Source organism: Sander vitreus, chromosome 18 (genome assembly GCF_031162955.1).
Source record: "Sander vitreus isolate 19-12246 chromosome 18, sanVit1, whole genome shotgun sequence".
NCBI classification, from domain to species: domain Eukaryota; kingdom Metazoa; phylum Chordata; class Actinopteri; order Perciformes; family Percidae; genus Sander; species Sander vitreus.
The window spans coordinates 2,532,287-2,547,118 of record NC_135872.1 but is presented as its reverse complement, the minus strand read 5'-3'; the positions used below and the strand labels follow the sequence as shown (position 1 = coordinate 2,547,118).

Sequence of the window (14,832 nt, the reverse complement as noted above, 5' to 3'; positions counted from 1 at the left end):
TCTGAAACTTCAGACTACTTCTTCCTCTGGCTCTGAAACTTCAGATACTTCTTCCTCTGGCTCTGAAACTTCGACTACTTCTTCCTCTGGCTCTGAAACTTCAGCTACTTCTTCCTCTGGCTCTGAAACTTCAGCTACTTCTTCCTCTGGCTCTGAAACTTCAGCTACTTCTTCCTCTGGCTCTGAAACTTCAGATACTTCTTCCTCTTCAGCTACTTCTATCTCAGATTCTGACACCTCTAAATTCCCTTCCTCTGGTTCAATTTGTTCAGGTTCCACCACTGACTCTCTCAACAATTCAGTTTCCAACTTGGAAACATGCTCTGTTTCCGAAGCCTCGCCGGGGTCATAAGGTTCAGGGCCTTCCTCATCCGGGAGAGCATTACCTTCTTCGTCTTCTAGAAGCTTTACTATCGGCTCAGTGGGCGGCTGGCCCGTGATGCCTGAAAGTGTCGTGATTGGGAGTCCCGCATCGGAAACTTCCTCTCGAGCGGGAGCTGTAGTTAATAATATCTGTGTGGTGGGGGTGACAGCATCATCAATGGGAATCAGGTCTTCCTCTGATATCAGGTTAGGAGACAGACTGACGTAGGGAGCGTCGGTCTCCAGCTCCAGAACCACAGGAGGGGTCGGGATGTAGTCTCTCACGAGTTCCCCAGTTTCGTCGTGATGAATGGTTTCAATCTCTTGTGTAATGATCAGAACTTCTTCCTCCTCGTCTTCACTTAATGGCTCGGGCTCACCCACTGCCGTCATCTCATCGTCCGGGATAGCCGTGGGATCCAGCAGGGTGACGAGGGCGTTTTCCTTCTCCATGTGCGTGAGGGGAACATCCAGTCGTGGTTTATCAACTTCTGGCTCATCAATGGAAACTTCAAAGTCGTTGTGTGAATCAGGCTCACTGGACTGTGGAGGGATGGGTACATGACATTATTAATGCAATGAAAAAGGTTATCATTTGTCAAACATAGCATTTGAGTATTCACCAAAGTATATTTAATTCCAAAAGCTCATGTTATTCAAGTGTCAGTAACATGTCATTATATGGGACCCTTAGTTTCTTCATCATTTCTAGAGGAGCCCATTTTTAATAATACGTTCTTAAGAAAGATCGTCTGGTTCAGTCTGACATGAAGGTGATGGACTGGAATCCTCTCCCTTTAGCCAATCTGTGAGCAGTCTGTACTCAGACAAGCACAGAGAGTTTTACCCGATCCGTCGCACAACCTTCACCCCGAGTATGAGCTCTTATCATGCAGCAGACGATACAGAGTCCACCAATGCAGACTACAAATACTAATTTCCAGTTCCAGTAGCAATTACACAACCTCTTACCTCGTTCACTACTTCTACTTTAGAGGTAGCTGTCAGTGCTGGCAGGAGGACTGCTTCTGTGAAAAAGAAAGCAGAACAATGCATTTTTATAATTGAGATATACAAGTTTCAGATCGTTTCAGAGAGTTTTGCATGTAGTCTTTATTTTCAAGTTTTTAAGTTATTTGACAATAACATCTGTTAAGAGATGTCATCACTGTACCTGGTTCGAAGTTGAGCGAGTCCAGATCGATCGGCAGCGAGGCCTCCTCGCGTAGAGCCTTGGCGACCATTTCCCTGAGGCCGGAGCTGACTGAAGTCTCCGGGGTGCCGCTTGGCGTCTCTAAATTCTCTGAGTTTCTAATCTCAAAGACGAGAGAGTAGTGCACCAAGATTCCTCCGGGCCTGAGAAGGAAGATATTATCTCTGTGATTCAGAGTTGATGACTCTGATTCTTCACACTAACGGTATTGATCAAGTAATCTATAATCAACCCTCGGCAGCCACAGGACTAATGTTATCGTGATTTTGTCAGTGACACAAGTCCTGAAATCGTTAACCATTTGAGGAGATCAATGAAATGTTTTTTCAATGTCTCCATTAATATTTCAGAGATAATACAGCGCCGACATGTGGTTTAGATAAAGCCGGAATCGGTTGAATCTCTGCTTTCACGTTCTTTTTATCCCGAGATCACGCGTCACTCACGCAGCGAATTAGGAGACAGGGAAGATAGCTTGCGACACTCGTCATCTGCCTCTCTGTGTAAAATTGGTGGACTCTCATGTCCGTTTTCCGTTTTGCTAAACCGAAGATTCAAAGATTCTCATTTCCAGCAACAAAACAACTTATCCACTTGAGTAAAGGTATGTTTTCACAAGAGATTTAAAGAATTTCAAAAAGCGTACATCTTATATCTTTTCTGTGAACAGAAAGCTGAGTTTCTACTGGACATTTTGACTTGAAGCACATGGGTATCAGGTTGTACGAGTACCCGTAAAAGGTGAATTTTAGAAGATATGTACCGCAAAATTGAGAAAATGCACTTAGACATCAGAGGGTTAATGGTAACTTTGGATTGAAGGGATGCTGATTCTCAGCATGGGCTGCAGAGGGAGGACTTCAGTCAAACACACAGCAGGAGACCAACAAAGGTAATCAAAAGTCGTTTGGAGCTGCAGTAAAGAGAGGCACATTCAGAATGCCAGGCATGAATATCTGTAGCTATATAGGAAAGAGAGAGACTGCATCAAAGCTTCATCAACATTCTGCACAGCTATCATCAAGAAAAAAATATCGCTGAGATGAGACTGTTGTTAGAAAGGCGATAATGTGATTTTTTTGCTTTTGCGAGAACTGATGACTGCCATAAACATGCACCTCTTTATTAGGTTGCAGCAGTGGTGGTGGTTCTGCATCTAAAAACATCCTGCTTCACTTTGTTCCAGACCCAGACAGCTCTTTGCCTGGACTGGACCTGATTGTGTCCCATATCTGTCAACACACACCTTGTGTCCGCTCTGCAGGTGGCTGCTGTCCTGAATTTCATTGACTTCTGATCCATATAAGGCTTTCTTCGTGGAACATTTCCTGATCTTTTTTTTTTTTTTTAACCTTTATTTATTCAGGGAAGGTTCAATGAGAGGCAGCCTCTCTTGCAGGAACACCCTGATCACATTGACACAGTTCCACATTCATACTTGGAAGCTGCCCGGTACAACCACAGTCTGATCTGCTGGCCACTGAGCAGTTCCACTGGAGCGGTTTGAGGTTAAGGGCGTTGCTCAAGGGCACCTCAGTAGTGGTAATGAGGGAAGGACTGCTCTTTCACTTTCCCCACCCAGATTTTATCCTGTTGGTCTAGGCATTGAACTGACGACCTCCCAGTCACAAGCTCTCTTCTATAACCTTTAGGTTATCCAGGCAGGTTATCCACTGCCTGGATGTTTGTTGTTGCCTTATATAAGTCATTTAAAGGAGTAATATGTGTCTAAACCTACTTTCTGCTGTCGAATATGCTTCACCTGTTGGCAAATCATGTTGTCGGCCAGAATCTATTTTAAGCATGTTTTCTTTGTTCTTATTTTGCTCTGATGAAGGCAGGCGGCGGCTCTCGTGGGTGCAGCCCACACACTAAAGGCTTTTTTAGCTTTTCAAGCAGAGAAAGAAAGAAATGTGCCTTGAACTATTCTCCTGGGGAGACCCCACTTCCTGAACATAAGCAAAACCGCTTTATTCTTTCCCTTTTGTCTTTGTATGTGTACACCTCGGTTTCGAAGACCTTGTTTCATTTATCTGACTTTGTCTGGTTTCAATACCTCCTTTTCCCGGATCACAACAACCTGGCTTTTTATATTAACAATGACTCAAATAACTACTATGTAGTGTGGACAAACTCTGCAGTTCTAAGGACAATGTTTTCTTCACAAATTCAAGGCAACACTGGGTGACCAATTGATGTACAAAAGTCCATTTTGAGAGAGAAGTATTCCTTTGAGTCTTAAAATCAAAAGAAGGAGCTAAAAGATGAAAACGCTGAGGGGAACTGCAGAGTCAGGGGATCATCTCTTTGAAATCATCATTTGATTGACAATATAGTAGTATTTATTAGTGTAGCTTCAAATCACAAGTACTGTTTTCCTCAACGTCTGTACACATTTAATCCCGTCTCAGAACTGACTATGAACCAAACATATGCATTTATTAGATGCATAGATTATTGGACAAAAACAGAATAAGTTGAATATGCTGTACAAAAAGAAAAACCTATTGTTTTCTATTGTTTTCTATGTGCAAAAAAAACACCTAGAGTTGAAATATGTTGTCAACAGAAACATATTCCACATTTCTTTCTTCTTCTTTTTAATTGAAATAAAGTGAATAGTCACACGAGTTTCCACTAAACGTGGTTCATTTGTTTTGCGGAGTGTGGCAGACAAAAGCAGAAGGAGTTTGAGACTCCTTCATCAGATTAGAGGACGAGCTCCCGCTGAGGCCTCCCCTCCGTGTTGTTGGCCGTGACAGCGTCAGACACCACGGGGGGAAGGCTAATTAACGAGGGGAGCAGCTTGACACTTACTGCATCTACAAGTCCTCCTGTTCCACTGCTCACCTGTCTGCTCTGATAATGAGGAAAGGCACTGTGCTTCGGAGAAAAAAAACCAAAAACGCTTCGCGGTAACCTTTAACAAGAAAAGTCGGTTACACTTTCACTGTCGTGAACGTGTCATGAACATTATAAACAAGTCACGGTTATGACATAACGCTTCTGTCAGTAAGTGTCATTCGGTTTTTGTCATGACAAGTTATGGTTAGAGTTAGGGTTAGGGTTCATGTGTTCATGACAGTGTCATGTCACTCTTATGTAGATACCTTCAAGTAAAGTGTTACCGGAAAGTCTTAGCGGTAGTTTGGTCCTTGCAGGATAATGTGATGTGAACAGTCTGGACAGTTTTGGGGTAAATTAATCTTTCTTTCTGCATCCAGTGATGGGAACATAATTACAGTTATGTATTGCTTTTTGCAGTAACACAGTAATATAACGCATTACTAATAAAATTGTGGTAATATTATACCCGTTACAATCTCAGTCATGCGTTTACCAATATTAAAGAGTAACTGCGGGTTTTTTCAACCTGGACCCTATGGTCCTCTGTTGTGACTGATATGTGTGTGACTTTATTTTATTATTCTTTTTTGGGGCATTTTTAGGTCTTTATTGACAGGACAGCTAAATAAATGAAAGGGGAGATAGAGGGGGGGAATGACACGCAGAAAGAGCCGCAGGTCGGAGTCGGACCCGGGCCCGCTGCATCAAGGAGTAAACCTCTATATATGGGCGCCCGCTCTACCAACTGAGCTATCCAGGCGCCCGGTTAGCTCTGTTGGCAGAGCTCTTGCGTCCCACATGTAGAGGTTTATTCCTCGATGCAAAGGCACAGGGTTCGAATCTGACCTGTAGCATTACAATTCAGAGAAAGACATTTTGTAATAGAACTATTTACTCAGTGACAAGTTATCTATAATGTATAACATTTAGGAAGTAGCTGACAAACTAATTGGATCCAAATAAAAGCTGGGCTACGTATTGGCAGGAACCTGCACGAACACACGAGGGGGAGGGGAGGGGGGGGGATGGGTGGATACTACAGGGAATGTGTCTGTATTTACCCGTCAGTGTCCTGCGTCTCGCTGCACCGGGGAAAAGAAATCAACAGATAAGAGCTGGAAGAAAAAACCATCACAGGAGGAACAACACCAACAGGGCGAGGAAACGGCGCCAGTCGATGCGTCACTTCAGATTCTACACAAAACTACTCAACCAAAGCATCTGAAAACTTCCGTTTAAACTTTACTTGACGGTATCTACATAAGAGCGACATGACACTGTCATGAACGTGTCATGAACATGATAAACAAGTCATGAACGTTTATGACATAACGCGTCTGTCATTAACCCTTGTGTTGTCTTCCCTTCAACCTTGAAAAAAAACACTTTTTTTTTCTAACATTTTTGACGCCTTTTTTTCAGTTTGTTTTTGCTTTTTCCAGCGTTTTACATTTTTAAATTTTTGTTCTACACATTTTCAGCGCTTATTTCTACGTCCCACATTTTCTGATATAAAACAAAAATTTCAAGTGTCAAGTGTCATTTGGGTTTTGTCATGAGAAGTTAGGGTTAGGGTTCAGTGGTGTAGTCTAATGTATTGTAGTGGGTATACTGTACTGTGTATATATATATATATATATATATATATATTAGCCAGAATCTGCCTTGGGGGGCATATCATAGTGGGGGGTCTGGGAAGTTCTGAGCATCAATGACTTCATTTCCTCCATTCTTTCATTTATGCACCAATTTACAGTGGAAATCCCTTTATTTAGTCTATTTGAAGAGGAAATACACAGATGACAATTCAAAATATATCAAAAATATAATGGAAAGTATGTTGTTGCGAGGGGATATGGAAATCCTGGAGCTTTCTTAGTGGGTATACTGCGTATACCTGCGTATCACGTAGACTACACCACTGTTAGGGTTAGGGTTCATGTGTTCATGACAGTGTCATGTGGATGTGATGGAAACACACTTTCACCGGCTTTATTCACATGAATTTCTAGCGAAACTTCAGATAATTTGATTGACAAGTGATGGAAACATGGCTACTGAGGCTAATCTGGCACAGTGATGGGAAACATAGTTATGAACACAGCATTAGATCTAATTGACTTATGCCGACCTTACACCAAACTACTTTTCAAGCGTTTCCACTGTCTCAGACTAATGTCCAATATCATAATGAAACCCTGAGAGTCTTGCTAGAGTCGGGGGGGGCTCCCGTCGTCTCCATCGTTTGGTGTAAGGTCATACAACTCAGTCCCAGTCAGTCTTTCTCTCGTCTGGACGTGTTTGATATTATCCTAAGTTTGAAGTCTTGGTAGTTAAATCATGTGAACATCGTCAACAACCAATGGGTGCTCTCCCTCCAGCACCAAACAGGAAGCAGCAAACGGCTAGAGCCGGTGGTGTTTATGGTTGCTTGGTTAAGCTAAACGCTAAAGAGGGAAAGTTGCTGATTTTCAACCTTGTAGGCAGACCTGGAGACATTCATCTGCATGTACGGCAGAACAGGACATCTGCTAACTTTCCCTCAAGTTACCAGCTAACGCTAACGCTAGCGGTAGCTAGCTAGCTTGGTTACATTTTTCAAAACAAATCTAGTTGTAGTCTTGCAATGTGTGACCCTGCAAGATCCCCAGTCTTTACATATGATGACAGTCTTTAACGTTAGTCTACTGTCTGGTAGGCTTCAGGCAGCGAGTCAGATGTCTGGAAACCAGGCTACTTCAAAATGTCTCTTTAGACAACACATGCAAATCTAACAGCCGTCATCAGATTCCTACTATCATGTTAATCAATTCTGATTTAAGAAAACCTGAAAATGGCCAAAAAAGGCCCGACCCACTTTATCCCAGTGAGAAGAGCACAGGCGGAAATATTAAAAGAAGAAGACATGTTACGGACCCACTATTGTTAAGTCTCAGGCAGAAATAGCTCATCATCATGAGAGTGATTAAATAATGAGAGCCTTCAATTTCTCAACCACTCAAGATTCAAGAACTCTTTAAAATCATTAGTGGTGGTTCACTGGTGCCAGTTTTTACTTTCTCCACAACCGTACTCAGTCTTGTTTGGGTCTTTTATTATGAAAAAATGCAGTGCAATTGTTTACTGAACATGTTCCTCTATCATCTGAGGACATTTTCTTTGTGGTCCAGAAGAAATGCAGCCATCCATTTAGACAGTTTTTCAGAAATTACATCTGATACCACAAAACTATTTTTTTGCAGCAATTTGCCGAACACACAAAAAAACTGTTATATTCCTACTTTCTCTTCTTCGTCATGCTACTTCTCCCGAGCAAGAAAACGTATCAGTGTTTGTTTTGTTCCGTCAGTTAGCCGAGGCTCGAAACAGCCGCCCGCGGCAGCATCCGACATAATCCCAATGACAACCAGCCTCACATCTATTCACACCGCCGTGCGCGCCAAACAATCTGCTCATTTCAAATCAAATGAAATGATCCAGGCTCAGTGGGACGTCCCACCGCCGCGGCCACCGTGAAGATTTAATTACCCTTTAAACCAGGCTTCCCTGTTCTCATCTGCTCACTCAAACGCTCTGATACTCAGATGCAGTGGTGGAATGTAACTACGTACATTTACTCCAGTACTGCACGTAAGTCCAATTGTTGAGGTACTTGTACTTTCCGTAAGTCTTTTCTTTTAATGCCACTTTCTACTTCTACTCCTACATTTATAGATAAATATTGTACTTTTTGCTCCACTACAGCTTAAGTTACTAGTGACATTATTTTTCTGCACACAAAACACATGTAGTTTATAAAATCAGAGTTTTATTCTAAATGAAACTATCCAGCTGAGATGATCAGACCATTAAACACACAACTGATCCTTTACACTTTCTAAAATGGGAGGATTTTGAATTACTTTTAATACTTTAACTACATTTGCCTGATGATACTTACACATTTTTACTTGTAACTGAGTATTTTATAATGCTCAGGACTCACCTGATGCCCAGCACATGGATGGCTTTAAATCCCGGAATTTTGTCAAAAACATGCTGCATCTGTAAAAAGAAAAAGGACTTTTTTAATCCCTAAATCCCCCCCCTCGCCCCCCCTGCAGGGGCCAATGCACAGTAATTAACTCTGAGCCGTCAACAGGAGCTTGTTAATAAACTGGCAGGATGCCAACGTGTTGGTATGAAGCCGTGCATGGATGGGAAACACTTGTTGATATCTATCTTTGGGCCAGTTAAGCACCTGGACACTCTTATGACATAATCGCCTTTACGGGCTCCTTCAGGCAACTTCCTGCTGTGAATCGCGTGCAACTCTATGTGATCCCGATGTGCTCTCTTTCTTTTTTTAATTGTAGAGTCTTTCAATGGCGGGATAACTTCGAAAGGTCCTTATTAATCAACATGACGATTCCGTTTTAGGAGCTCAAATAAAAGGATAACACCGGCAGAAAGAGTGGATTGTGGGTAATCTTCTCCCTTTCTCTGGCCCTGACCTCGCGGCCCTCTGATGTAAGCTTCTTTACTGTCAGGACAGAGAGAAGAGACGCGTGGGGACTGTGACAGCTGGGGAGAGACTGACGGGAGACAATACTGCTAACTTTACACAGAAGAGCGGGGGCGGGGAAAACTGCTAACACTAGCTGTGTTCGAAACCGCTCCCTCATTCCCTCACTCACTATTCCCTATGTAGTGTTTATAAGGGCTGGGCAATATATCAATATTATATCGATATCGATACATGAGGCTAGATATCGTCTTAGATTTTGGATATCGTAATATCCTGATATGACATAAGTGTCTTTTCCTGGTTTTAAAGGCTGCATTACAGTAGAGTGATGTACTTTTCTGAAAACACCAGACTGTTCTAGCTGTTCTATTATTTGCCTTTACCCACTTAGTTATTATATCAACATAACTGATGATTATTTATCAAAAATCTCATTGTGTGCATATTTTGTGAAAGCACCAATTGTCAACCCTACAATATCGATATCGAGGTATTTGGTCAAAAATATCGGGATATTTGATTTTCTCCATATCGCCCAGCTCTAGTGTTTATTAAAAAGGGAACTATATAGAGAACGACCAAACCAGATTTCGGACACCACACTGAAAACATCATTGCGTGACTTGTGTCAGGAGATGTGCCCGTTGTTTGTGTGACGGAGGCGGGCGCGCCCAGCATCATGTAAACAAACCCAAACTAAAATGCTTCTAAAACGTCCCTGAAACCAACCGAGCACCCAGGAGAATAGTAACAGGTTGAATATATTATATATGTTCCATGTTACATTTCCACTCTTTAGAAACCAAAGCCCGCTCCATTTTCCCTTTTCAGTTTCCGCGGTTCCTTGCTGCTTCTCCTCCGGGAAAACACGGCCGCTTTGCATTGTGGTACACGGGAGCAAAATGTAGGGTACATCGCATGTACACTCAAATTAGCAGTGCATTGTGGGAATTTTATAGTGGACTATATAGTGAATGAAATCCTGCTTTCTTTTATTAAACTTTATCCATGCACTGCTATAGTTTTTATATTACTATGTCTGCATCATTCTCACTATTGGACTTATTTGCACTACCACCATGACACCCCCTCTCATAGAGCACCTCGCCATGCAGACTGAACCACAGGGTCAGTCCCGGCCCTGTCACTGCAAGCCTCTCATGCTTATACATCCCTTAGTACATGCATGTGGATTTTTTATTTTTATCATCCTGTTTATGATGTATGTGTATGTTGTGTGTGATGTCTTTAAGCTACTGGGACCTCAAATGTTCCCTTGGGGATCAATAAAGTGTCTATCTATCTATCCATATATCTCTCTATCTCTCTATCTATCTATCTATCTATCTTCACCGCGGAGAACTCAAACACCACTACAAAATGGCGAACACACTATATAGGGAACTATTTCAGCTACAGATATATCTCCACAGAATAATTAGAAAGATACATGGTGGCATTAAAGTTTGAACATAAAACCTTGATAAATAATAGATCAGGGGTGTCAAACTGACTCTCACTACGGGCCACTCTGGAACATAAAAATCACATCAAGGGCCAGACAAGTTTAGTTTATTGACATGCTTTTATTAAGAACAGTCAAATGTCTTATACTGTATTACTGCATGTCGCTTCGTTTGACGTTGGTCTCATTTTTATTACAGACTGCTGATATGAGGAAAATATGTGATAACGTTGTTGAATATGGCCATAACGATATTACTTGCGATACATGAACAGATATTAAAGTCACTCAGTGCTGCTGCTTTCAGTATTCTGCTAAAACACAACAAACTGCTCGTTGATTTAAAACAAATGAAAGGAAATCATTTCTAACTTTTCTTTTATTGAACATATTGAACATTAAATTGAATATAAAAGGGAGCACTAAAAAAAGAACGACTGCTTATATTTTCTTTTAACTAACACAAAAGAAATCTATTATTCTATTGTTATTATCTAAGTGTCTATTGCAATGTGTCGCAACCATTTTTGCGATGTGTTTATTGCGCCAGTTGATATCGCGATGACGATTAAAAGAACAGTATATTGTGCAGCCCTAATTTTAGTCATTTTTGTCGCTTTTTTCGACTTCTGTCGACATAAAGCCCTACAAAAGTCAGCAAAAAAGTTCCTCAGCCATCACAGAGTTTAGCAAATCAAGCAAAACAAAGATTACATTTTTAAAAGTAGGCTGCCACACAGAAGACTAACAGCAACCTGTTTCTCAGGCTGATTATGAAAACTATCTGCTTCTGGGCGATTTTCTGACTGTTAAAGTCGGCAAAATCTGCCAAATTCAGCTTTGAGCGTCGCGTAATTGCAGTTTGAAAACACTTTCCTGTCTTTTTGGGTTTGGCGCACAAATAGGGCGACGCCTGCGAGGCAGCTACACACACGTGACATGCCTCACTCCCCGTATCATTTACCAAACACACCCCCTCAATTTGGCGGTCTATTTAAGCTGCACAATTTTTCCATCGCTGCCTTGTCAATGCTGCTGCTGCCCTGCACCTGTATCGCTGCCTGCTTTCAGCTCCACCCCCCCCAGCATCCACCTGCAGGCTCCGGCCAGGGGGAAGCTACTTTATCATCACTCCCCAATATCTCACGTAAACCCATACAGAAGGGAGTGATGAGGTCGGAGACTGGCCGCCAAACACAATGTTCTGCTGTTATAATAAACAAGGGTCCGTGAAGACACTAATGAAGACTTAGTGTCTTCATTAATCAGAGTTGTGTTTTGGGCGTAACATGAAATAAACCAATGGGCGCAGGTGCATTTGCTGTTTAAACGACGTGAGCGCTGGATGGGAAACTGACAACTGCGTCGGTCTTAAACTAGCAAAGACACTTGCAGTGGGCTTTGCGCTGCGCCGGGTGCAACATAGGGCCCTTCAAACGTGAGGTGTCTGAATGAACTAGATTGAATCTATTGGGAACCTAAATCGATATGCGAGCCAGATTAAAACCTTCGAGGGGCCGGGGGTCGGCCCGCAGGCCTCGCGTTTGACACCTGTGTGAAACAGATCACAGGATAAAAGGTAAAAATAGGAAACTCCCACCTGGTCCTGCAGGTGGTGAGCCAGGTCGATGTACTGAGGGGAGTCTGGATCGTCCAGCAGCTCTCTGTAACCCGGGTCCACCAGGTCGATGCTGAACTCCACCATCTGCTCCACGGGACTCTCTGGGACCACGTTGGGAAGCTCCGAATCCTTCAGGGAAACAAACATGAGTCAGTATCCCGGAAACACTGGAAGGAACGAGGGGACAGGTTTGGTCTGTAAACATCTCATTCTAAAAACCAAGGTAGCCCCAGGTTTTTAAGTTACAATTTAAGACTTTTTAAAGACCCTTTTTAACACCATTTAGAATGAAATGTTATACCAACTTCATGAACATACTGGCAAAAATATGTAGGCTATATAATGGAATATCAGAAAGGATTTTAGGCTATAAAAATAGTTGTTTACCAAGTACTTGAACTTAATACAACATTTCATTGTAGTACTCAATACTAAATGCTTTGTGATGAAACAATGAAGGAGTTATTAAATCTCATGAAAGGACAATACAGATGTCAGACTCTCTAAAGACTTTTAAGGACTTCTTTTTCGAATATCACACTTAAGACATTTTTAGGACCCCGCAGGTACCCTGAAAAACACAACCCCGACATTTACAGTCAAGTTTGTGTTGGTGTCCACCTGAAGAATGTAAGTCCAATATTCTCTCTCTTTTAGCTCTTTTTTGGTCTCCACCAACTCTGGAGGGAAATGTATCTCTGTTTAGCTGCTAAATGCTCCACTATGTTCAGCAGCTAACTGTCTGTCTGCTGTTTGCTGCCGAGCAGGTAGAGTACAGCGGCTCTATACAGCTTTGTCTCTGAAAACAACGCCATGAGAGCACTGAGAGTGAACCAGAACAGTAAGGTTGCAGCCAGACAGACAAACAATGCGCTGAAACCAGGGTTCGAACTACAGGGGGAGCTAGGGGAAGCTTGGCTCCCCTTAATAAGACATGGGCTCCCCTGAAAACGTGATTTGTGAAATTTTGGTGGGGGTCTCTAAAAATATTGACAATGTGTCATTTTGACGTGCAATTTAAGTTTTGTGTAATGGGATCATTGTGGATTATTATGTGTAAAATTGCAAAAATATCATCAACTCATGCATGACTTCACTTCAATAAAGATAACTATACACTATTCTTGTCATGAGCGTCAAGGCGTGGCGGCCCTGCGGTGCAAATTCAAAATAAATTGGAACAGCCAGCAGGGGAGAGACTGGAAGGGCCGATATACATGTCTGTTTCTTATGAGAGAAGATTGGGGTGCATCGCTTAGGCCTAAATGAGCGGAGGTATTATGGTATTCTTTGGAGGCCTGAGTAACTTTAACCGTTGTTCATGTGAAATCTCAAAGACAGCCTGATGCTTTGTTTATAGACTATAGTTTATAGATTTATTTGTGGGTGGCTGTTTGCAGTTTGACCTATCTATTCCTGTCGATAAAGTATAATAGGGTAAATCCTGTATAGTGCATACACTTGTTAGCCTCGTGAGACCGTCCTGATCTGGCGAGCTCCAGTTTTCCACTCGCAGATCAGTCTGGCATCTTGAGACAGAGAACATTTGGAGCCGTTCGCCAAACGACCGACCAATCAGCGTTGGTTTTGAGGCGGGTTTAGGTGTGACGCAACGAGAAGCGACTGTTCAGTCTAAACAACGTAGCGGCTTCCACGGATGAGATGAGCGTAGCTATCGCACAGGTTTGATCTGAATTAGAAAGTATTCCTTCATTGAAAGAAGAGCAAAAAAATGCACTGGAGGCTTTTCTCGGAGGAAAAGATGTTGTTGCTCTTCTCCCGACTGGTTTCAGCAAGAGTTAGATATATCGTTGATCTGATTGGTTGATTTGGCCCGTCTACGACCAAGATGGGTGGTGATAGACAGATGGTTTATCCAATCAGCTGACCAGTAATCTACTAATCTATCTTTCGCCCCTTTACAAAAGTTCTCCAACAAGCAAAAAACGAAAAGCTGAAGAAAATAAATTGCAAAGAAAGGAAGAAAAGAAGATAACTAAGAATGACTAAAAAATATGACGTTGGTGATATTTGAAGCTTTGATATCTAGTGTTATATGTGATATATGTATCTGCAAAATAACCCAATAACGCCAGTCCTCAGATAATAGTGAAGTAAGAAATAAAACATTCCCTCTCATATAGGAAAACTAGAAAGTCTACTTCACTTAAAATACAGTAAAACTGTACAAAAGTGAACTTCCACGTCCGACACCAGGACACACAGATGTCTGAAAGGTCCTGAAACGTGTCCTGTCTGCATTACACCGTACAAAATGATAGAAATGTCAGTCAGCTGGTGAATTATGAGTCCTCAGCTTCATATTCAGCATTCAGTATTCAGTGTGGCTCAAGAACGGGCTGTATGGGGTGGAAAGAGTAATAACCTGCCCTTATAGAAGTGAGTGACGGCAATTATTATGGTAATTTCAGAGGACATTCAGCAATTTACCGTGCTGTTTGACAAAAGGAAAGCCTTTTCACCGAACCTGCATCGGAGGAACTCAATGTCAAAGCTCAGGTGAGGCTTTTTACCGTTTCTGTACGAACTTAAATGAACTCCTTCGGAACAAAACCCATTCATTCAGAGAAAGGCAAAAGCTGAAATTATCTGGAGACAGACAAAGAGTTGGGTATCATTTTTTTTTTTTTCCGATTCTCATGCCAAAATGATACCTTCAAAACGGATCATCAACCGATACTTAAAAAAAAAAAGAAGAGAAAAAAGAAGAGCACAAAACGACAGTCGGCGACATTAAAGAACGGCTTTTTTATTGCTAAGGCCGTACGGTCAACCTTAAATGATTTGTCAAAAAT

General features: G+C 42.0%; 1 protein-coding gene across 1 annotated transcript in view; it reads right to left on the bottom strand.

The window, feature by feature from the left end:
• impg1a (interphotoreceptor matrix proteoglycan 1a) overlaps positions 1-14,832 on the bottom strand; it is a 43,201-nt gene that overhangs the window by 16,493 nt on the left and 11,876 nt on the right. Inside the window, exons 7-11 of the mRNA XM_078275387.1 lie at positions 11,996-12,145; positions 8,409-8,467; positions 1,538-1,719; positions 1,336-1,391; positions 19-906 (exon numbers count right to left, since the gene is read on the bottom strand). Coding sequence (XP_078131513.1) covers positions 19-906; positions 1,336-1,391; positions 1,538-1,719; positions 8,409-8,467; positions 11,996-12,145 — 1,335 coding nt within the window. The remainder of the gene's footprint in view (positions 1-18; positions 907-1,335; positions 1,392-1,537; positions 1,720-8,408; positions 8,468-11,995; positions 12,146-14,832) is intronic.